General features: G+C 38.6%; 1 protein-coding gene across 1 annotated transcript in view; it reads left to right on the forward strand.

Annotated features, from left to right (window-relative positions):
- The window catches only part of LOC124606769 (vacuolar protein sorting-associated protein 8 homolog), a 196,609-nt gene extending 171,156 nt beyond the window's left edge, over positions 1-25,453 (forward strand). The window contains exons 20-23 of the mRNA XM_047138823.1: positions 9,156-9,290; positions 23,044-23,239; positions 24,267-24,369; positions 25,225-25,453. Coding sequence (XP_046994779.1) covers positions 9,156-9,290; positions 23,044-23,239; positions 24,267-24,369; positions 25,225-25,350 — 560 coding nt within the window. The 3' untranslated portion in view covers positions 25,351-25,453. The remainder of the gene's footprint in view (positions 1-9,155; positions 9,291-23,043; positions 23,240-24,266; positions 24,370-25,224) is intronic.
- The last annotated feature ends 443 nt before the right edge of the window (positions 25,454-25,896 follow it).

Raw genomic sequence — 25,896 nt, forward strand, 5'->3', positions numbered from 1 at the left:
CCCATGGATGAGGTGTTGGCCAACTTTTGCAGGATGAACTAGGATCAGAATACCAGGTCACCAATTTTTTTAAACCTAGTGCTGGTCTGGAGCAGGTGACAGAGGATTTAGGATCACTTTGCAAAGATTTCACTAAGGAAGACACCGTGGTTATAGTGGGTGGGGCAGGTAACAGTATTGACAGAGATCCTGGGTACAGTATAGAGTGTGACCTGGCGAAGATTGCATCAGCATCGAAGCATACTAGTGTTGAGTTTGTATCTGTTCTTGGGCGCCATGACCGACCTCATTTGAACTCTTCTGTTAAGAGAGTTAATTTGGAGTTGGAACAGCTGCTTATTTCGTGTGCAGGGTCACACATTGGTGTGGTTCATGTTGATTCTCTCAGTAGGTGGGATTATACTAGGCATGGCCTTCACCTCAACAGGAAGGGGAAGGGTAAATTGGCTGGGGAAATAGCAGGAAAGTTAAAGGGGGGAGGCACTGTCATGAGTGGTAAAATACCAGTGGTTATAGGATTCAGAAAAGATCATTTTTTAGGGTAGGGAGGACAGAAAGAAATCAAATTTTAAGAGAGGTTAGAACTGAGACAAACCTTCAGTTTGAGAAAGAAATCAAAAAACATAATTCCAGCTTATTACATCAGCATAAACAGCCATTGGTTAAGAATTTTCAACTGTCAGCAGATATTTTAACTCCACCCAATTTTAACTCAGTCAATGTGAAATGTCAGCTATCTTTATTGCATCAAAATATTCGAAGACTGAGAAATAAAATTAATGAATTAACTATCTGCATAGATGAATTAGTCTTCAAACCCAGCTGACATAATCTGCCTCTCTGAACATCATGTGACCACTGGTATAGAACTTTTAAGTGTTACAGGGTTTAGGTTAGCATCTCACTTTTGTAGATCAGAAATGGAGAAAGGAGGGAGGAGTTGCCACATTCATCAGGAACTGTCATAAATTTAAGAACATAGACATTCATAAATTTTGCCTAGAACAGCATATGGAAGCATGTGCAACAGAATTAGAATTTCACAAAAAATCCTTCATAATATTAAGTGTATATCGAGCACCTGCAGGTAACTTTAATCTGTTTGTAAACCACCTTGAAGCTGTACTGGCCCATTTAACAACCAAAAACAAAGAAATAGTGGTTGCTAGTGATTTCAATGTAGATTTCCTTAAAGACTCTCCCAATAAGAACTTATTTGAGTTAGTAACACTATCATTCAACTTAATTCCCACTGTAAAGTTCCCCACTAGGATAACCACTTCCTCACAAACAGCCATTGATAATATATTTATAGAAAAGTCCAATGAACAAAATTATATTACAAAACCAATAGTCAATGGCCTCTCCGACCACGACATGCAGTTCCTTCTGTTAAATGTTAATACTGAACAGGATATAAAATCTGTTAAATCTGAGCTCAAGAGGGTAATCAGTAAGCCAAAAATTGATTATTTTAGGACATTCCTCAGAGACATTCACTGGACTGATGTTTACAGTGCTCATGGCATGAATGAAAAATATAACATTTTTGCTAATAAAGTGCTTACCTTATTCGAACACTGCTTTCCCCCAAAACTTACCAAGGTTAGAGCAAAGTCTACAAAGAAGCCATGGATTACTCGAGGAATAGGGGTATCTTGTAAAACAAAAAGAAAACTGTATCTGTCAATCCGAAACATTTCCAATGTTGATGCTATAGCACATTATAAGAAATACTGCAAAATATTAAAGACTGTAATACGGATGTCAAAGCAAATATATTACAAGGAAAAGATAGTCATATCAGATAGCAAAATAAAGCCAGTATGGGATATAGTGAAGGAGGAGACCGGTAGAACCAGACATGAAGAGGAACAAATAGCATTAAGAGTAAATGATACATTGGTGACAGATGTGTATAGTCTTGCAGAACTTTTTAACAAACATTTTATAACTGTTACTGAAAAGATGGGGTTGTCAGGTTCTGTAGATGCTGCTATGGATTACCTTAGACCAGACATTTCAAGTAACTTCCATAATATGAATTTGATCCTCACTACCCCAACAGAAATAATGTCCATCATAAAATCTTTAAAATCAAAAACATATAGTGGGTATGATGAAATATCAACAAAGTTAATTAAAGAATGTGATTCTGAGCTAAGTAACATATTAAGCTATCTGTGTAACCAGTCGTTTATCAGTGGAATATTTCCTGAATGGCTGAAATGTGCTGAAGTTAAGCCACTGTTTAAGAAGGGAGATAAACAAATAGCATCAAATTTCCGTCCAATTTCACCGTTGCCAGCATTCTCAAAAATTTTCGAAAAAGTAATGTACAGTCGTCTTTATAACCATCTTATCTCAAATAACATACTGTCAAAGTCACAGTTTGGATTTATAAAAGGTTCTGATATTGAGAAGGCTATCTACACTTACAGTGAAAATGTGCTTAATTCATTAGACAAAAAATTGCAGGCAGCTGGTATATTTTGTGATCTGTCAAAGGCATTTGACTGTGTAAATCACAATATCCTTTTAAGTAAACTAGAATATTATAGTGTAACAGGAAATGCTGCAAAATGGTTCAAATCTTATATCTCTGGCAGGAAACAAAGGGTATTATTAGGAAAGAGACATGTATCAAGCATCATCCAACTGGGAACTAATTACATGCGGGGTCCCACAAGGTTCCATTTTGGGGCCCTTACTTTTTCTTGTGTATATCAATGACCTTTCATCAGTAACATTACCAGATGCCAAGTTTGTTTTGTTTGCCGATGACACAAACATTGCAATAAATAGCAAATCAAGTGTAGTCTTAGAAAGATCAGCCAATAAAATATTTGTGGACATTAATCACTGGTTCCTAGCCAATTCTTTGTCACTAAACTTTGAAAAAACACACTACATGCAGATCAGAACTTGTAAGGGGTGTCCCAAGAGTATATGTCTAACATATGATGACAAGAAGATAGAAGAAGTGGACAGTGTTAAATTCTTGGGATTACAGCTTGATAATAAATTCAACTGGGAGGAGCACACCACAGAACTGCTGAAGCGTCTTAACAAATCTCTGTTTGCTATGCGAATTTTGTCAGACATAGGGGATATAAAAATGAAAAAGCTGGCATACTATGCTTACTTTCATTCCATAATGTCATATGGGATTATTTTTTGGGGTAATTCATCAAGCCAAGCTAAAGTTTTCCGGGCACAAAAACGTGCAGTAAGAGTTATATGTGGTGTGAACTCAAGAACATCCTTCATAAGCCTGTTTAGGGAACTAGGGATACTAACTACTGCTTCCCAATATATTTATTCCTTAATGAAATTTGTCATTAAAAATATATCATTTTTTCAAACCAATAGCTCAATTCATGGAATCAATACTAGAAATAAGAATAATCTTCACAAGGATTTAAAGTCACTTAGTCTTGTACAAAAAGTTGTGCATTATTCAGGAACACACATTTTCAATAACTTGCCAGCAGCCATAAAAAGCTTAACAACCAATGAAATTCAGTTTAAGAGAAACCTAAAGGATTTATTGGTGGCCAACTCCTTCTACTCCATTGATGAATTTCTTAGTAAAACCAACTGATTTGTATATAAGTACAATATAACTTCTGCGCAATTTCAGTGCAGTAATGTGTTCATTGAAAATGTGTGTGTGTGTGTAAGTATAATCTAACTTCTGCACCATTTCAGTGCAGTAATATGTTCATTGTAAATAAGTATTACAGTAGTTGTATTACATATTTATTACCTTATAAATAAATAAATAAACTTTATTTTAAATTCAGTGCATTAGTATTTGTAAAATGACTTAGTGTTCATTAAAAAATGACAATCATTCCACTTGGGACCTGTGGAATGGTACATTAGCTTATTTGTTTTAGTTGTAAATATTTGTCATGTATTGTTGTTTTTCTGACATGTTCCACATCCTGGAGGACCTCCTCACTACGGATCAATTGGAATGAAAGTAAATCTAATCTAATCTAAACTGCCTTGCTTTCTTGCAGTGTTTGTATTCACAATGGGACCTTACAGATTGGCTCTCTTTGATTTTCTTCATACTTAAAGGATTTGAAGGTTATTGCCCAACCATGAATGTCATAAAGCAGTAAGACACATTTTTCAAAACAATTTGGAAATAAAGCCTTTGAAATCAAAAGATTTGTGAGCACTGTTAAGTGTAAAACAGTTGTAATTCATTAACAAATTCATCGGTAGCCCAGGGTATTTTGTAATTGGATTTTAATTGTGAAGTTGCTGGTGTGAGTCTTGTTAATATCATACCTTTTCAAAGCTTTTTAAAAAAAATCCACATTTACTAACAAAAATTGAATCATTATTTATTAATAAAAAAGATTGTTTTATTTTGAAGTAGTGGTACTATGAAAATAAATTAAAATGTCAAACAGACATGTTAATGACAATTTGTTAAATGAAAAAATTATGTACATGACTACTACTGTTCAGTAATAAGAAATTAGAAAGTGTCTAATTTTCTATTTGATGTTTCGCATATTTATACCATATTTTAATTTATTGTGAATACTCTTATTTTCATGTGAATAGTAATGAAAAACAAAAAGATCTATTTATTTCTGGAAAATTATCATTCTGTATTTGTTTATTAACATTTCCATTTGTTAATAAATATGAAATTTAAAAAAGTATGCTGCACTAGCAACTTTGTAATTACTAGCCGGTGGTTAACTATGGACGATTTTGTTAAAAATTTACAAATATTTTGTCCTTTGCAGTGCTCAGAAATCTTCTAATTTTCAGAGGGGATGTTTTCAGATATTTTGAGAATTGCATCACACTGTTTTAGGAAACTGAAATGCAGGTGCTGTAAGTATGAAAAAGAAATTGGATCGGGCTGCCTCATAGGATCCCCTTGTCATACATTTATTACCAGATAAGCAGACAACCAGACCATCTTTCATATTAAGTGAATAATGTAACAACACTAAGTTTTCTGTCAAAACTCGGCATCAAAATTTGGTGTTGTATAGAAAATTATTTCAAAAGGAAAATTCAGTTGATGAAACAGTTAAATTACAAGGAGATGGAATGGGTGGTCAGTATATATCTCCAAGAGGCAAAATTCTGAGTTCATCCAATAGAAAAACTTAGAGTATTCTGAGAAGGAAAGTTGCTACTCACCATATAGCAGAGATGCTGAGTCACAGATAGGCACAATAAAAAAGACACTCACAATTATAGCTTTTGGCCATTAATGCCTTCATCAACAAAACACACACACACACACACACACACACACACACACGGACTGCAGTCTCAGGCAACTGAAAGCACACTGCCAGTGGTTTCAGTTGCCTGAGACCGCAGTCGTGTGTGTGATTTGTGTTTGCGTGGTGAATGTGTGTGCATGTGCATATATTGTTGTCGAAGGCCTTAATGGCCAAAAGCTATAATTGTGAGAGTCTTTTTGCTGTGCCCATCTGCAACTCAGCGTCTCCACTATATTGTGTGTAGTAACTTTCGTTCCCATAATATTGTTTCATTCCGTCCCGGATTTTCCACTGTTAGAAGAACCTAAAAATTAACTTTAAGAGCTAGTATGTTCCTTCCTCAGGGAGGAAAGAGGCTTTATTGCTTATTGGTTGGTTTTATATAGGCTGAGGTTTTTATATGAGCCTCAGTGTGGCGGAGGAAAACGTCAAGGAAAATGACTTTGGGTTTGTGAAATGGCTAGATGCATTTCAGTTAGGAAAAGGCGTTAAGCTGTAGTGGGAATTTGAATAGTTCTTCTTCACTAGGAATCCAGCCAATAAAGATATCAAAATCTTAACCAGGCCAGGGGACCCAATGTCTCGATGTTGAGGAATGCCTCAATTGGCCATGTAAGGTGAATTAGTTATGGGTAAGGATGAAGTTGGTTGGTGTGACAGTAAATGAGGTTTTTGAGAGATTTTTTGGTTGGCTTTGGGCTAAGGTATTGATCGAGGGCTGAAAGACCATGCACATGTCACATATTAGTGTAGAGCGAGATCAAATCAGTTAGTGATGTGAAGGTTTACTTGGGATAAGGGTGGGAATAGATTCGAGATATTCTCTCTTACCTAGGATAGGAAGCTCTGTTTTTTACTTTGGACATGCTTGTCTACTGCAGCTGAAACGTGTTCTGTTGAGGTTTTGAAGCCTGCTACAATGGGAGAGCCAGAGTGTTTATGTTTTTGTATTTTGGGTGATAGAAGATAAGACTGCATGGGTTTTGAAGTGTCGGACATCAATCGGGTGAGTCTGGAAAACTCAGCAGTGAGAGTTCCTTACTAAGGAAACTGTGGCGAGGTGGCCACGATGTTACTCTCAGTGAGTTGCAGGTGTGCTCCTTGCTGAAGAATCATGAATGTCAGCTCGTGACCATGGAGTCCTCTGGTGTGCGGAAGGACATAGGGGCCAGCATTTGGAGGCATGTGACTGGCAGCAGCAATGTGGAGCCAATGGTGACACCATAGACTTGGAGGAAAACAATCTGGCCTGTTTGTGTGTATATCGGACTGTTTTCCGGTGCTCAACAGGAGCCTTGTAGCAAGCAGGCGAAATGGGCAGCCACGTAGGATACACGGCTGCATGAAGTATAGTTGAATAGTAGGTGGTAGTGATACAATATCAGAGATCCGGAGGGGTAAGAATTATTATGGAGCATTTGTGATGAGCCTGGTTTTTTTTTAGAATTTTCTATATCTCAGTTTTGATGGGAGGAAGAGGTCATTTAGAAAACTTTTATATGTCACGGTGTCCAGAAGCTGTTGAAGCTCCTGTAGCTCATACTCCATATGCTTAAGTATCACAATGGTGAAGTCTGTGCAAAGGGAGACAGAGTAAAGTAGTCTATCTTCAATTTATGGATAGCTTGTGACTCAGTCGCCCAATAGGTGGTGATGCTGAAATTGAGGAATTCTTGGTATATTTGAGAAATTAGACTTTTTCTGTTATAACCCTGTTGTCAGCATGAGTACATACACCATATATTTGCTATTGTAATTCATGTTATTTCTGGACATCAGTGACATGTGAATCTCTGTAGTTTCAGTTCAATCTACTTCTGTACTCTGCAAACCACTGTCAAGTGCGTGACAGATGGTACATCCCATTGTACGAGTTATATGGTTTCTTCCCATTCCATTCATAATCAAAGTATGAGAAGAATGATTGTTTAAATGCCTCTGTGCATGCTGTAATTAATTGAATTTTCTCCCCGCAATCTGTATGTGAGCAATATGTAGGGATTGTAGTATATTCTTAGAGTTCTCATTTAAAGCAGGTTCTTGAAACATAGTAGGTAGTCTTTCTTGGGATAGCTTACATCTGTCTTCTGGAGTCTGCCAGGTCAATTTCTTCAGCATCTTTGTGACACTCTCCCACAGATTAAACAAACTTATGACCATTCGTGGTGCTCTTCTCTGTATACATTCAATATTCGCTGTTAGACCTATTTGGTACAGGTCCAACACACTTGATGGGTTGCACGAGTGATTTGTAAGCAATCTCCTTTGTAGACTGATTGTGTTTCCCATATATTCTACTAATAAACCGAAATTCACCATCTGCTTTACCCATGACTGAGCCTTTGTGTTCATTCCAGTTCATATTCCTACAAAGTTTTACACACAGATATTTGTACGAATTGGGCGATTCCAAATGTGACTCATTGATATTATAGTCATAGGATACTATTGTTTTTTTCATTTTGTGACATGCAAAATTTTACATTTCTGAACATTTAAAGCAAGTTTTCATTCTTTGTGTCACTTTTAAATCTTAACAAGATCTGATTGAATATTTACGCAGCTTCTTTCAGACAGTACTCCATTGTAGACAACTGCATATCTTGCAAAATGTGTGAAGTTACTGTCAGTATTGCCCTTAAGTCATTTATAGACACCATGAACAGCTACGGTCCCAATATATTTCCCTGGTACACACCCAAAGTACTTCTATATCTAACAATGACTCTCCCCCATGATAACATGCTATGTCCCACCACCCCCTACTAAAAGACCCTCAATCCAGTCATAAATTTCGCTTGATACTCCGTACATCAGTACAATGATGCTCTTACAACTCACAGACTACACTCATCTACATCTACACGATTACTCTGCAATTCACTTTTAAGTGCTTGGCAGAGGGTTCATCGAACCACTATCATACTATCTCTCTACCATTCCACTCCCGAACAGCGCACGGGAAAAACGAACACCTAAACCTTTCTGTTCGAGCTCTGATTTCTCTTATTTTATTTTGATGATCATTCCTACCTATGTAGGTTGGGCTCAACAAAATATTTTCGCCTTCGGAAGTGAAAGTTGCTGACTGAAATTTCGTAACAAAAAACATCTTTGCTTTAATGACTTCCATCCCAACTTGCGTATCATATCTGCCACACTCTCTCCCCTATTACATGATAATACAAAACGAGCTGCCCTTTTCTGCACCCTTTCGATGTCCTCCGTCAATCCCGCCTGGTAAGGATCCCACACGGCGCAGCAATATTCTAACAGAGGACGAATGAGTGTAGTGTAAGCTGTCTCTTTAGTGGACTCGTTGCATCTTCTAAGTGTCCTGCCAATGAAACACAACCTTTGGCTCGCCTTCCCCACAATATTATCTATGTAGTCTTTCCAACTGAAGTTGTTCATAATTTTAACACCCAGGTTGAATTGACAGCCTTGAGAATTGTACTATTTATCGAGTAATCGAATTCCAACGGATTTCTTTTGGAACTCATGTGGATCACCTCACTTTTCGTTATTTAGCGTCAACTGCCACCTGCCACACCATACAGCAATCTTTTCTAAATCGCTTTGCAACTGATTCTGGTCTTCGGATGACCTTACTAGACGGTAAATTACAGCATCATCTGCGAACAACCTAAGAGAACTGCTCAGATTGTCACCCAGGTCATTTGTATAGATCAGGAACAGCAGAGGTCCCAGGACGCTTCCCTGGGGAACACCTGATATCACTTCAGTTTTACTCGATTTGCCATCTATTACTATGAACTATTTCAGAAATGTTGTTTGTAATTATGTTATTTGTGGGGTGTGAGGTTTTGTAGAGTTGTACAGGTGTTTACACATGAAATGTTATAACCAGAGCTGTTCTGACAGTTTTGCAGGAACTCACGCAACAGTTGTTGATGGCTATGAGCAGCTTTGTCTCATTGCCTGCTATGCTGCAAGTTGTTCTCCAGGATCCTGCATATGCTGGTGGCAAGTTTGGAGACATAAGGGAACTTATGATGGGTTAGTAAATGATTGAATTTAAAATTATTGTAGAATTGACACTATGAATAGGAATAATTGAGAAATATTTTGTATTTTACAAAATGTTGATCGTAGTAGACCCGGCAGGAACAAAATGACCAAATTCGTTGTCAGATACACAACCTTTTATATGAATTTTTCTGTGCACAGTGTGTAAAGTGGTGTGGTATACAGTAAGGGTACCTGTGACTTCAGGTGTCATTTATATAATTTCTCTATTATTGAGCAGTACATGTGCTGACAGTTGTTCATATACAAATAGTGCTCCCTTTAAAGGGAAAAAAGACACAGTAGTACATTCAGTTTCGAAATAATTGTAAATACAAGGTGATATATCAGCAAACATGTAAGTTACTAGCATTGATATATTATTTACCAATAACTAGGAATAGAATAAAATCATTTTATTTTATGGCCAAAATCGATGATATTTTTTGCCAAATTTGATGTTATCACCCCCCCCCCCCCCCCCCTCCCCCTCCCCGATCACCAAATTCAATGTGTTTGTATGGTAAATTCAAAGTCTCTCGCTAAAGTCAGTGTTGTTTGTTTTGGCAAATTCAGTGTAATTTTGATGATGTTTGTTGTGAAATTTGGTGTTTTTTGCCAAATACCATGTTAATTGCACTAAGTTCAGTGCTGTTTTCATCACCACCTTGAAATTGGTAATGGGAAATGAACTGCCAGTTTAAGAATACAATTATTAATTATTACTAATATCAATAAACTGCCATCCTGGAAAAATTACAAATTTCTCTGTTGTTGTTGTTGTTGTTGTTGTTGTTGTTGTTGTGGTCTTCAGTCCTGAGACGGGTTTGATGCAGCTCTCCATGCTACTCTATCCTGTGCAAGCTTCTTCATCTCCCAGTACTTACTGCAACCTACATCCTTCTGAATCTGCTTAGTGTATTCATCTCTTGGTCTCCCTCTACGATTTTTACCCTCCATGCTGCCCTCTAATGCTAAATTTGTGACCCCTTGATGCCTCAGAACATGTCCTACCGACCGATCCCTTCTTCTTGTCAAGTTGTGCCACAAACTCCTTTTCTCGCCAATTCTATTCAATACCTTCTCATTAGTTATGTGATCTACCCATTTAATCTTCAGCATTCTTCTGTAGCACCACATTTCGAAAGCTTCTATTCTCTTCTTGTCCAAACTAGTTATCGTCCATGTTTCACTTCCATACATGGCTACACTCCGTACAAATACTTTCAGAAACGACTTCCTGACACTTAAATCTATACTCGATGTTAACAAATTTCTCTTCTTTTAGAAATGATTTCCTTGCCATTGCCAGTCTAAATTTTATATCCTCTCTACCTCGACCATCATCAGTTATTTTACTCCCTAAATAGCAAAACTCCTTTACTACTTTAAGTGTCTCATTTCCTAATCTAATTCCCTCAGCATCACCCGATTTAATTTGACTACATTCCATTATCCTCGTTTTGCTTTTGTTGATGTTCATCTTATATCCTCCTTTCAAGACACTGTCCATTCCGTTCAACTGCTCTTCCAAGTCCTTTGCTGTCTCTGACAGAATTACAATGTCATCGGTGAACCTCAAAGTTTTTACTTCTTCTCCATGAATTTTAATACCTACTCCGAATTTTTCTTTTGTTTCCTTTACTGCTTGCTCAATATATAGATTGAATAACATTGGGGAGAGGCTACAACCCTGTCTCACTCCTTTCCCAACCACTGCTTCCCTTTCATGCCCCTCGACTCTTATAACTGCCATCTGGTTTCTGTACAAATTGTAAATAGCCTTTTGCTCCCTGTATTTTACCCCTGCTACCTTCAGAATTTGAAAGAGAGTATTCCAGTTAACATTGTCAAAAGCTTTCTCTAAGTCTACAAATGCTAGAAACGTAGGTTTGCCTTTTCTTAATCTTTCTTCTAAGATAAGTCATAAGGTCAGTATTGCCTCACGTGTTCCAACATTTCTGCGGAATCCAAACTAATCTTCCCCGAGGTCCGCCTGTACCAGTTTTTCCATTCGTCTGTAAAGAATTCGCATTAGTATTTTGCAGCTGTGACTTATTAAACTGATAGTTCGGTAATTTTCATATCTCTCAACAACTGCTTTCTTTGGGATTGGAATTATTATATTCTTCTTGAAGTCTGAGGGTATTTCGCCTGTCTAATACATCTTGCTCACCAGATGGTAGAGTTTTGTCATGACTGGCTCTCCCAAGGCCATGAGTAGTTCTAATGGAATGTTGTCTACTCCCGGAGCCTTGTTTTGACTCAGGTCTTTCAATGCTCTGTCAAACTCTTCACGCAGTATCTTATCTCCCACTTCGTCTTCATCTACATCCTCTTCCATTTCCATAATATTGTCCTCAAGTACATCGCCCTTGTATAAACCCTCTATATACTTCTTCCACCTTTCTGCCTTCCCTTCTTTGCTTAGAACTGGGTTGCCATCTGAGCTCTTGATATTCATAAAAGTGGTTCTCTTCTCTCCAAAGGTCTCTTTAATTTTCCTGTAGGCAGTATCTATCTTACCCCTAGTGAGACAAGCCTCTACATCCTTACATTTGTCCTCTAGCCATCCCTGCTTAGCAATTTTGCACTTCCTGTCGATCTCATTTTTGAGACGTTTGTATTCCTTTTTGCCTGCTTCATTTACTGCATTTTTATATTTTCTCCTTTCATCAATTAAATTCAATATTTCTTCTGTTACCCAAGGATTTTTATTAGCCCTCGTCTTTTTACCTACTTGATCGTCTGCTGCCTTCACTACTTCATCCCTCAGAGCTACCCATTCTTCTTCTACTGTATTTCTTTCCCCCATTCCTGTCAATTGTTCCCTTATGCTCTCCCTGAAACTCTGTACAACCTTTGGTTCTTTCAGTTTATCCAGGTCCCATCTCCTTAAATTCCCACCTTTTTTCAGTTTCTTCAGTTTCAATCTGCAGTTCATAACCAATAGATTGTGGTCAGAATCCACATCTGCCCCTGGAAATGTCTTACAATTTAAAACCTGGTTCTTAAATCTCTGTCTTACCATTATATAATCTATCTGATACCTTTTAGTATCTCCAGGGTTCTTCCAGGTATACAACCTTCTTTTATGATTCTTGAACCAAGTGTTAGCTATGATTAAGTTATGCTCTGTGCAAAATTCTACAAGGCGGCTTCCTCTTTCATTTCTTCCCCCCAATCCATATTCGCCTACTATGTTTCCTTCTCTCCCTTTTCCTACTGACGAATTCCAGTCACCCATGACTATTAAATTTTCGTCTCCTTTCACTACCTGAATAATTTCTTTTATCTCATCATACATTTCATCTATTTCATCATCATCTGCAGAGCTAGTTGGCATATAGACTTGTACTACTGTAGTAGGCATGGGCTTTGTGTCAATCTTGGCCACAATAATGCGTTCGCTATGCTGTTTGTAGTAGCTAACCCGCACTCCTATTTTTTTATTCATTATTAAACCTACTCCTGCATTACCCCTATTTGATTTTGTATTTATAACCCTGTAATCACCAGACCAAAAGTCTTGTTCCTCCTGCCACCGAACTTCACTAATTCCCACTATATCTAACTTTAGCCTATCCATTTCCCTTTTTAAATTTTCTAACCTACCTGCCCGATTAAGGGATCTGACATTCCACGCTCCCATCGGTAGAACGCCAGTTTTCTTTCTCCTGATAACGACGTCCTCTTGAGTAGTCCCCGCCCGGAGATCCGAATGGGGGACTATTTTACCTCCGGAATATTTTACCCAAGAGGACGCCATCATCATTTAATCATACAGTAAAGCTGCATGTCCTCGGGTAAAAATACGGCCGCAGTTTCCCCTTGCTTTCAGCCGTTCGCAGTACCAGCACAGCAAGGCCGTTTTGGTTAATGTTACAAGGCCAGATCAGTCAATCATCCAGACTGTTGCCCCTGCAACTACTGAAAAGGCTGCTGCCCCTCTTCAGGAACCACATGTTTGGCTGGCCTCTCAACAGATACTTCTCCGTTGTGGTTGCACCTACGGTACGGCCATCTGTATCGCTGAGGCACGCAAGCGCCCCCACCAACGGCAAGGTCCATGGTTAATGGGGGGGGAATTCTCTGTAACCCCTAAAAATTGCAAATTTTGCATTACCTGTCTAAAGACCTCTATTTCCACGTTATTTTTTGCTTTATCATTTTTACAAATTTTTTCTTCCTCTACTAATAACACATCTACGTGTACACTATACTCTCTTTCCTACTCGGCAGGAAATAATCATTATGTAGTAAATAATCATTATGTAGTAAATAATAATTTTACCAGATGGTACAGGGTGTTTCAAAAATGACCGGTATATTTGAAACGGCAATAAAAACTAAACGAGCAGCGATAGAAATACACCGTTTGTTGCAATATGCTTGGGACAACAGTACATTTTCAGGCGGACAAACTTTCGAAATTACAGTGGTTACAATTTTCAACAACAGATGGCGCTGCAAGTGATGTGAAATATATAGAAGACAACGCAGTCTGTGGGTGCGCCATTCTGTACGTCGTCTTTCTGCTGTAAGCGTGTGCTGTTCACAACATGCAAGTGTGCTGTAGACAACATGGTTTATTCCTTAGAACAGAGGATTTTTCTGGTGTTGGAATTCCACCGCCTAGAACACAGTGTTGTTGCAACAAGACGAAGTTTTCGACGGAGGTTTAATGTAACCAAAGGACCGAAAAGCGATACAATAAAGGATCTGTTTGAAAAATTTCAACGGACTGGGAACGTGACGGATGAACGTGCTGGAAATGTAGGGCGACCGTGTACGGCAACCACAGAGGGCAACGCACAGGTAGTGCAGCAGGTGATCCGACAGCGGCCTCGGGTTTCCGTTCACCGTGTTGCAGCTGCGGTACAAGTGACACCAACGTCCACGTATCGTCTCATGCACCAGAGTTTACACCTCTATCCATACAAAATTCAAACGCGGCAACCCCTCAGCGCCGCAACCATTGCTGCAAGAGAGAAATTCGCTAACGATATAGTGCACAGGATTGATGACGGCGATATGCATGTGGGCAGCATTTGGTTTACTGACGAAGCTTATTTTTACCTGGACGGCTTCGTCAATAAATAGAACTGGTGCATATGGGGAACCGAAAAGCCCCATGTTGCAGTCCCATCGTCCCTGCATCCTTAAAAAGTACTGGTCTGGGCCGCCATTTCTTCCAAAGGAATCATTGGCCCATTTTTCAGATCCGAAACGATTACTGCATCACGCTATCTGGACATTCTTCGTGAATTTGTGGCGGTACAAACTGCCTTAGACGACACTGCGAACACCTCGTGGTTTATGCAAGATGGTGCCCGGCCACATCGCACGGCCGACGTCTTTAATTTCCTGAATGAATATTTCGATGATCGTGTGATTGCTTTGGGCTACCCGAAACATACAGGAGGCGGCGTGGATTGGCCTCCCTATTCGCCAGACATGAACCCCTGTGACTTCTTTCCGTGGGGACACTTGAAAGACCAGGTGTACCGCCAGAATCCAGAAACAATTGAACAGCTGAAGCAGTACATCTCATCTGCATGTGAAGCCATTCCGCCAGACACGTTGTCAAAGGTTTCGGGTAATTTCATTCAGAGACTACGCCATATTATTGCTACGCATGGTGGATATGTGGAAAATATCGTACTATAGAGTTTCCCAGACCGCAGCGCCATCTGTTGTTGAAAATTGTAACTACTGTAATTTCGAAAGTTTGTCTGCCTGAAAATGTACTGTTGTCCCAAGCATATTGCAACAAATGGTGTATTTCTATCGCTGCTCATTTAGTTTTTATTGCCGTTTCAAATATACCGGTCATTTTTGAAACACCCTGTAAGTCCCCCCTGACCCGGGGTTGTGGGTGACTTTTCTGAACTGTACTCTATTCCCTAAACCTCTCCAGTCATTTTCCTTCACCCCTTTTCCTTCACCCCTTTTCCTTCACCCCTTTTCCTTCACCCCTTTTCCTTCACCCCTTTTCCTTCCCCTTCAACACTTCTGTCAGGAGGAGGAGCCACTGGCTCCAAAATCTTGTAAAAGTTGAATCCTTTTGTGTGTGTGTGTGTGTGTGTGTGTGTGTGTGTGTGTGTGTGCCCTTGTTGCTGCTTGGTGAGTAGGTTTTTTTATCTATCCGTTTATATTACATTATCAATAATTGATTATTTTTATTGTTATATCCAGTCATACAATACCTGCAGACGACGCCAACTACTATTACCCTACGCATGCACCTGCCTCCCACCTTTCACGATCAGTTCCTACACCTGCCACCAATAATGATTCATCATATCACATACATATATTGTTCTTGTAGTTACCAGTCCAGTGAATGAGTGATTTGATGCAGCTCTGTGTGATACTCTGTTTTGTGTAAGTGTTTCTGTATATGCATAATTGCTGTAAATATGAGGGCATACTGGAAAGCAATGTCTCCAAATTTTTTTATGTGAAAACTTATAAAGTTTTTTTTTTATAGAAAAAATGTTATTAACATTCTCCATCTTTTTTCTTCGTGTCTACATATTTATTTCTCAAAATAGTCACCCTGGCGACAAACAAGAGGTCAGCTTCCTCATACCATCACTGTAGAATGTTTGACTTTGTTGATTGAGCCAAAATCTCACCTGTGCTTGCACTCTTCGACGTGTTTACACCCTGGGACAACTAGAAAATCTGGGAAAAACCACAGTAATTTTTTCATCTGGGAAAAACTTAAGAATTTTTCATTGTTTTAGTTTCCAGTTAAATTTTTCTAATTTTGACTGGTAAGAACTGATACTTGAACAGTAGCTCACTACTGCAGAATAATACTGCAACAGTAAAAGAGAGAACAACACTAAAATAAAAATTCAGTTGGAAAGAAAATGCGCCATTTACAACAATAAAACTCTGCGCATACAAACATCTGCTAATGGCAATATGTTTCAAAGGCATTAGGATGAAGACTATGACGCTATGTAAAAATAAAGTGCTTTTGATGAGCATGATGTCAAACTGTTTACACTTCTAACGGGATGCAGGAAAATATTGCGAATGGTGGTTTGAGAAGCATGACTTTCAAAGAAAATTTTCTTTTTTAAAACTTTGAGGACCAGCCACTTAGAACAATTTCGAGTCCAAATGACCAGCCATTTACACTATTATGTAAAATTTTATTATCACATTTGTGTTGAATATATCTTAAATGGTAACACATGCTAAAAAAGACCAATAATATATGTGACAGCTTAGCTTTTCTTGTAGCTATACTGTATGTATATTAATTTAAACTATTATATCAATGAAAATAATCAATTTTTGAAAATATAATGTAATTGGAAAGATAACAAGTGGCGGCAGGAGAATGCACATAAAAAAGTATTATGTATGCAAGCATTCAGAGCCAGGGGCTCCTTCTTCTGGCAGAAAGGTTGAAGGGGAAGGAAGAGGGGCAAAGGAAAAGAACTGGTGAGGCTTAGGAAAAGGGATAGAGTTCAGGAAAGTCACACAGGACCCGGCGTCAGGGGAGACTTACTGGCTGGGATCAGAAGGAAAGACTTAAAACCCATTAACTTTTCCTATTTGTGTGTTTGCGCTACTTAACACTTTGCCGTCCGCACATCTCGTACAAATGTATTCACTTGGCGCCGGCAGCACTAGTTCGGATTACTTGGTTTGTCGCCGGCCGTTCTTGACATTATCAGGAGATTATAAATTGTTAAGTTTTACTAATCTCGTTGTTACTTCTCTTAAGTTCGCAACCCTGTTCCCCTACTTTCATAAAATGTTGAAGATACACATACGTAAATAAATACAAAATTTGTTTGTTTCATATATTTGTTTATTTGCATTGTCTTTGGTACTTGGTACTTCTCTTTCGTATGATATGCAGCAAAACAGTCTCCAAGATGTAACGCAACTCCACAAGACTTGCACATTAAGTTTGTTGTTCTTCTTTTTTTTTTTTTTTTTTAAGCATACATGACAGTTTCTTCGTTTTCGTTTATTCATTTCTGAAATAAGTATTAGCTGGTGTGCTGGTGTGTGACTGGAAAGTCTGCCAACCGGATCATGGTGAGACGTACGTGATGTAGTGTCAACCCCCAAGTTTTGCTCAGAAGCAGGTGCATGGTCTTTTATCCATAAATCGGACACCTTCAATAAAAAATCGTGAAGTCGCAGACTCTTGTGGTGTGTATTGAAATATTTCCATGTACAGAATGCATTAAATAATGCGCAATTAAAGACGTACATGCAAACCTTTTTTGACCATTTTATAGTTTTTCTGTATATGGGGTAATAACTCAAATATTGGTCTGCCCGACCCACTCCTTTCATGTATTTGTTGTAGTCTAATACACTTTCAGGTTTCTTTATTGTGTAATTGGTTTTTCTACATTTTCTTTGAGTGTCAGTCAAAGTGGCATTATGTATTGTAGAGATCATTCGTATTGTTTTAGTTTTCGAAGCTCTCCATACCTGTGCGAGTACTTCAGCTTTCCATTGATGACAAGCTACAAACACATTGACTTTTGGGCACTTTAATTTTTCTGGAGATCCTATATTTTGCCATATCATTCCACAAACTTGGATTTTTTTTTTTAATTTTTTAAATAACTTCTCTGCAAGTTCTACACTTTTATAATTATTATGCATGTAGAGGTGATGCCACTTTCCATAAGAAGGTGTCAATAGTTCCATCACTGTTTTTGCTAAAGGCTGTCCAATTCTGCGATATCCTCGATGCTCTGTGTATCTTCGGTAAATATGTTTGGACCGGTATCTTTTGGAAATATGATTGGACCGGGAGATCCTTGAAATTTATTATTGGTCCTCGGTAAATCAAAGTCTGATCACTGTGCACTGTCGTCGTCTTCTGATTCATCTGAATCAGTTGGTAACCGTAGTATTCGCCGAATTCTTCTTGGACGTATTTCACTATCTTCCAATGATTCTGCTTCACTTTCATTTTTTCGATATTCAATGTCTTCTTCGCACATGTCCAAGTCGTCCGACAAAACATCCGTGTATTCATCGTAATCACCTGTTTCATCTGCCATGATGAAAAGGCACATGCTTGTTGATGTGTGTAACTTATTGTTACCTGTACAAAACACCAACAGAATGCAAAAGATACTAAAGTGCTGTCGCTGACCACTGCGCGATACAATGCTCACGACACCACTGTGGTGTCGCCAGCCATTGGCCACTATTTCGCGCACGACACCACTGTAGTGTTGCCAGACGACATATTGTTAATAGTGATGACTACATCACATGTCCTATGCTCTGAATATCTGATGTAATTAACTGGTGAGATCATGTGACATGAGCTATGAGTGGATGGCAGAAGCACATCATTTCCTCCGAGAAATCTGTGTGTGTTCTTTTTAACCATTCTCATTCCATTTTAAACTTTCCTGAGTTGGGGATGAGGGACACTCTCCTTACTTTTATTGATGCATTGAGGTTTCTGGGCCTCATATTTAACCCTAAGCTTACGTGGTTACCACATCTTAAGGACCTGAAAAAATGCTAACTTAAAGCTTTAAGTATTTTAAAATGTCTTAGCCACAGTGCATGAGGAGCAGACAGGACTTGTCTCCTCCAGTTTTATAGGGCATTTGTGCAATCTTGGCTTGATTGTGGGTGCATGGTGTATGGGTCTGCGAGACCCTCTTATTGAGGGATGTTGGACATGGTGCACCATGAAGGGATTCGGTTGGCCACTGGGGCATTCAGAACAAGCCCCATACCAATCCTCTGTGCAGAGGCTGGTGAAGCACCACTTCACGTCAGGCAACGGCTACTTAAGGTGCACTATATGTATAAAACACTGTCCACACCATACATACCGACTACCATACCATTGTTCATCTCCCTGGAAAGGCTTTTTCGTAACCGGCGACAGGCAGTGAGGCCATAGGGGATTCGTGCACAGGCTTGGCTGCTAGAGATAAGTGTGGATGATCTTCTTGTTTTACATCGCAGTGGGAGCGGGTTTCCACATTGGCTTCACCGGAAGCCCAGATTTATTTTAGACTTGACGAATTTTAAGATTTTACATTTCAATCTCTGTTCTTCAAGATTTTAGATATGTATCACAGTTTCACAGTGGTGTACACTGATGGCTCCAAACAAAGGAATTCCCTTGGCTGCTCTGTAATGTTCTCTGACTGTGTCACCAGGATTCGCCTTCATGATGGGTATACTATTTTCTCAGCAGAGCTTCACATGAACCTAAAAGCACTGGAACAGGTGCATCGTATTTGGGGCAAACTGTTTCTCATTTGCTCATATTTGGGGCAAACTGTTTCTCATTTGCTCAGATTCCCTTAATGCCTTACAAATGTTACAGAATCTGTACCCAGCTGAGGAGTTGGTCTGGCTGATATATGACCAACTGTACTTGCTCCAATGGCAGGGTAAGCAGGTGTCATTTTGCTGTGTGCCAGGTCATGTAGGGATATGGGGAAGTGAACAGGCTGATCGGCCGGCCAAGGAGGCCTGTAGAGGACAGGACGTGGCACAGTGTCCTGTTCCCTTGCAGGCTATTGTTTCTGCACTACACAGAAAGTGCATGCAGTTGTCGGATGAGGAATGGCTGGCAGTGACGGCCAATAAGCTGCAGTTGGTGAAGTCAACAGCCCGGCCATGGCGTACCTCCTGCCAGTTGCTCAGGTGGGATGAAGGGACTTCACGTGTCTTAGAATTGGGCACTGCCATCTCACCTATAGCTTTTTACTACGGCAAGAGGATCCCCTGTTTTGTGATGCTTGTGTCGTGCACATCCCTATCTGCCATATTTTAATGGAGAGCATTTTATATTGTGATGCAAGGGCAGAAGCAAATATTGGTAGGGATCTGCCATCTATTTTAGCCAATGATGAGACTAGTGGGACTAAGGTTTTAAAGTTTTTTGATGTGTTTGGACTCTGGCCTAAAATTTTAGGCTGGACATTTTAGTGTGTTGCAGAGTGACTGGCTTCTCCTTTTTTTATTCTTGTGCTCAGCCAGCCATGTCCATCTGCTATATTGTTTTAGCTCCTTATACCACTTTCTTCCTGTGTTGTTAATGTTTTATCACTGAGGCAATACTTTGTTCCATAGTTCTGTATGGGTATGCAAAATTTTCCAACTATGTCCAGAAGCGCATCTTGTAATGCAGTCTCGATTTCAGTGTTTCTGCAGCTACTCTGCTGCATTTGGTGGCGTTGGTATTTATACTTCCACAATACGAAAATGTGTAGTGTACATGTTGCCATACATGAAAGACCTTTTCCTGAAGTGCCAGAAAGTTCTACATTGGTTTATAAAACTTTCTACCACTGAAAGGATTGACAAATTTTACAGCTTGGAGGGAAGTATATGATCACTTAACATGGAAAAAATATATTTTCACCTGGGAAATCGGGTTTTTATTTGTTTAAATATTTTTTGTCCATGTATACACCCTGACTGCTTCATCACTACCAAAGTAAAATCCCCAAAGGTGTTCTTTAAGTTTTGAAAACAGATTCAAAACATAGGAGGCCATGTCAGTGCTGCGCAGAACATGCTCATTCACAGTGAATGCAAGGAGTTGGATTGTTACAGATGTTGCAATGCTTGTATGTGGTCTGGCATTGTCATGCTGAAGGGAGAGGGTGCTCCATGTGTGAACACTCTCTTCAAGTTTGAAACTCGATTTTTCACACACCAACATAGTTATGCTACACACAGCAGTAAGGAGCCCACCAGCAGAAGAAGGCTGCAGATATGTAGGCATGAGGAATAAAGCTATAGAATGTTAGTAATGTTTGTTTTATTTAAAAAGCTTTGAGGCTTTTCAGATAAAAAATTCAGAGGCGTTACTTTCTGGGATGCCCTCATACATTCAGTTGAACCTGCATATCGCATTCAAGACTGTATCTCACTGAACAGTTTCTACCGCACACACTTCACTCCATCAGCAAATTAACCATTTCTTAATGGGCCAGGAATCTGCTATCAATCTATCTGGTGTTCTCCGCAGTTGAATTCAGTACCTCTTCATTAGTTACTCAATCATCTATTTAATTTCCATTCTTCTGTAGCACTATATTTTAGAAACATTGGTTATCTTCCCATATGTGTAATTTTTTTGCTCCCATGTTACTTCCACTTTTGAAATAAATGAAAGCTGGAAAAATGACTGGTGTTGATGAAATAACTGGAGAAATAATCAGAGCCAATGGAGTTGCTGAAAAACAATGGATCTGCAGACTCTTTTATAAGATGTGGAAAGAAAGAAAGATGCCTGCTGATTGAAAAACGGGTATTGTAATCCCAACTATCAAGAAAGGTGATGGAAAGAAATTTTGAAGCTGTAGCTTAAGACCTTTAACATCTCAAGTTATTGAACTTTATGAAAGAATTGTAGAATGTAAGATTAGCCACATCAATGAAGAAATTCTCTTGGAAGAACAGTTTGGATTCAGAGAAGGAAAGATCAACAACTTATTTAATTTTTGCTTTCTTCCAGTAAATGGAAAAATACTATGAACCCAATTGTGACCTATGGTTACCCTTTCTGGATATGAAGAAAACATTTGATGATGTGAACAGGGAAAAGGTGTGGGAAACACGGAAGAAAATTGGAATACAGGTTGACATGTTACATGGCATAAAAAAATTTGTATAAAGATAGCCACAATAAAGTCAAAACACCGGTAGGAATGACCGAAACCTTTGGCACAAAATCTGGGTTTAAGCAAGATTGTGTCCATCTCCTTTTCATTACTGTAGTGAATGAACTCCAGGGAAAATACACTGAACCATTGGAGATGAAAAAATGAAATCCATGTTGTTTGTTAATGATGTATAGCTGTTGGCCAAATCAAAAAAAGATCTTCAAGATCAAATAAACACCTGGGCAGAAGCTCCTGAAGTGTATGGTCTCATTTTCAGATAGGAGATAAGTTAGGTATATGAGCAACTAAGGAGAAATGTCAAAATGGAAGATAAAGACCTAGTAAGGAACAAGAAAGTAACATTAAAATGTAAAGAGTCATCTGTGAAGCCTATTACATGCCCATTTTGAAGTATGATTGTGAAACATGGGCCTTGAGAAGTAAAGTCATAATCAGAATTCAGGCATAATCAGAATTTGTTCGTAGTATGGTCAGAAAGACACAGAGGGATGTAATCCAGTTGAAATGGAATGAACAATGTGATGCATGGATGCTAAGAGGCTACCAAGACTAATGTATGATTTGAAACTCAGAGAGAAAACAGCAAGATTCAGGTATAAGGATATGGTGGAAATATGACATCCAGCAGAGGAAGCATGCTCGGGACAGCACTGAAGAGGGAGAGAACTTACAGGACTGCAGTTTGTGGAGAAGCCTCGCTTGCCCATCCATCTAATAAGATGGAATGACATAGTGTATGGTGGTGGTGGTGGGGAGGTCACTGCCCTCCTCTAGAACTGGACTACTACTACTACTACTACTACTACTACTACTTCTACTTCTGAGTTATGGTAGCAACTACTTTTTTTATGGAGTTACGTACTTAAGGCACATGAGAGCTCTTGGACAGACAGGTATCATGATACGGCAGATGTTGAAGTTTACAGTGAAATTCTTTCACTAAGAAAATGTACAATTTACTGAACTTCAGCAATTGGTCTGATGTAAAATATTTTAGAGTAAATATCACATTGGGGTAAAAAGGCCCTGTTTCTCTCTTTGTATTGTCACTTACTTGCAATTCATGTATGATGCAGGCATGCTCAGCAACTCGTGCTACGAGGAGACACTGCTTCAGGCGACATCTCGCCTGCTGAGCTCAGACTTACACCAGCAGCTCGCCAAGCATCTGGCAGCAGCCAACAGGGGCATGACACCACGCCTCTCCACCTGCAGCATGTGTCGCCAGATGATTACACATCTTAGGGATAATGAATCTGTAGTTCTTTTCAGGTAATTGAGTTCACACTTTTCTGGAGTGTGCACATGCCCTTGTGCAGAATTAATAACTGTTGCATGAATAATTTCAGTGATGGTGTATGTAGCATTTAAATTAAACAGAAATTAATAAATCATGATTATTGATATCTACATTGGTCGTTATTCAACGAAGACTGCTGAAATTATATTATTACTGTGACATATTTGAAGCTGTGACATCATCATCAGGCAAAAATGCAAATTCAAAAATATTTAATTTCAGTAATCACAAATTTTAATGTAATATTTTTAAGTCTCAGTGTGCTTTGTTGGCTGCCTGCAGAAAAAGATAAGTATAATGTGTGGGAGAGTGTTCATTTTGTTTTCTGGTCTGTCGTTATCATGAAAATGATGTGTTATACTTCTCTATCTCCACCAGAAATCCGTAACTCATATTGAGTCTAAGAAAGTGCTGTATAAAGCTCATCATGTGTTAAGTGTTTTTGTAATGTTTCAAGTGTGATGTAAACTTTCTAAGACAGATGTACTTTTTGAAAGTGACATTGCATCTCACTATTAAAATTCAGTTAAACTGTTGCAGTATCTGAAGATTTGTGGCAAGCTTCTGCACCAAGTTGATGTTTTTAATTGTATTGCAATGTCTTTTACGCATATGAAAATGACAATTCCTTTTGGAAATTCATAAATTTAAAAAGAACGATGTATGCTTATATTGAGAATGTGCAGTGTCCAGTATGGCAAATATATGCATAGAAAATAGGTAAAGGTAGTTCTGTTAAGTTTTGTATCCTTGGGTTCCTTCTTTGTGCCACAAAAGAGAAAATAGCCACTGGGTGCTGGCTAGGGTAGCAGGTCACTTAGAACCTGTGTTAAGATAGGTCACACATTGCCTGAAGAAGCAAAGGTGATGGAGAGAAAAAGAACATATATTTCAATATTTTCTGAGCCAGTGCTATACTACATATGGCCTGACTAATGGAAAGTTCAATGATGCAGTTTAAAAATTTAGTTGTTAGTTTCTTATATTGTTATGTTGCAGGTGTGGTCATGCCTACCATTCAGACTGTATGAAGGATCCCCCTCATTGTTATGTGTGCAGATGGGGCAGAATGCCAGCACCTCTATCAATAAATGATCCTCAGGTAAGTTATAAAGTTTATATGTAGCTTCTCCTGGGAAGACAATTATGTAAGGAGAATAGTTTACAACTGCTATTGAGGTAACTGAAGACAAATTGGTAGTTCTCAGACAGACATCTTGTTATGTTGTCTCTGTCTTATATTTCAGCAAAAACAGTCAATTATTGACAAAAAATTTTATTGGATAGATACAAAATCTACTCATCAAGCGGTGACAAAACACCCACAAAAAGACTGTTGTGATTGGCAAGCTTTCGGAACCAGTGGCTCCTCCTCCTGGCAGAAGGGTTGAAGTGGACTTCCTTCACCTTCAACCCTTCTAGCCGAAGAAGAAGCCACTGGCTCCAAAAGCCTGCCAGTCACAACAGTCTTTTATGTATGTGTTCTGCTGCCGCTTCCTGATCCTATCTTAAATTTCAATAGACGTAAGTTCATCATATAACTTCATATAGCTTTTCATATCTGCTCTTTATTTCTGTTAATGTAATTGAGAATTTATTCATGAAATGTAAACATTTGTCAAACATTAAGTACTTCTTTTGCATGGCAGCCATTCTCCACAGTTGAAATGCCATGCAGCTTTTTTAAAAAAGTTGCTTTAAAACAAAGAAATATGTCATCTTAATATAATTGTTATCCCTTTCATTTGTTTTAAATGTGAGTTTCTACTGCGTATTTCTTTATGAAAATATGTTATAACTACTTTAATTATGTTACTTAAAAGAAATGTAAGTAACATTATTATGTAAGAAAGGGAATACCAATCATTCTGTTTGCTGCCTTTTTATTGTTATTTTTTTAAATACATAGCAGTCACTAGAGTTGCCAGAGGAGTTATTGTTTGTTTTCTACTTTCAGGGAAATTCATCATCGTCATCAAGTGCAGCAACCTCTCCTCATTCACAAGAACTTCTGATACAGAGCCCAAAGTTCCCCCTTCAATTATCCCCACCACCCCCTCGAGATCTTGAGGGTATTTTTTGAAACTGTAATCAAGAAGAAAACAAAGATTATACCAAAGACTGTTGTATGTACATTCCATTGAATGTTTAATTTATAAATATATTAAGATTGTTAAAAACAGTTATTCAGATTGTTTTATTCTTGTACCAATTGTTTATGCAATAGAATGACACCATATTTCCAACACGGCATGACTAGTTAACTAATCAGGCTACCATTAGGAGAAAGAGTGTGAAGGTGGTCACTTTCTGCACAACTTAACAAATCAGGATGTGGCTCCAGTACCATTGTACTCACAGAGTCACAGACAACAGCTCAGTCAACAGCATTACTATTGGGGTATCAGTTAATGCTATCATGCTGATAATACACTGGTGTCCAAAATTAAAGCAACAAATGGAAATTTTGCAAGGTTGCATTTATTTTGCCTCAAAACAGTATAAACAGGTGGTAGTAAAGTAGAAATGATGCAAAGAACACAGAATGTAACCAACTGCAACATGCATAATGGTAGACAAAAATGTTCTTCATTTTTTTCCCAACTTAATGGATTTGCACACACATTCT

This window comes from Schistocerca americana, chromosome 3 (assembly GCF_021461395.2).
Source record: "Schistocerca americana isolate TAMUIC-IGC-003095 chromosome 3, iqSchAmer2.1, whole genome shotgun sequence".
Lineage (NCBI taxonomy): Eukaryota > Metazoa > Arthropoda > Insecta > Orthoptera > Acrididae > Schistocerca > Schistocerca americana.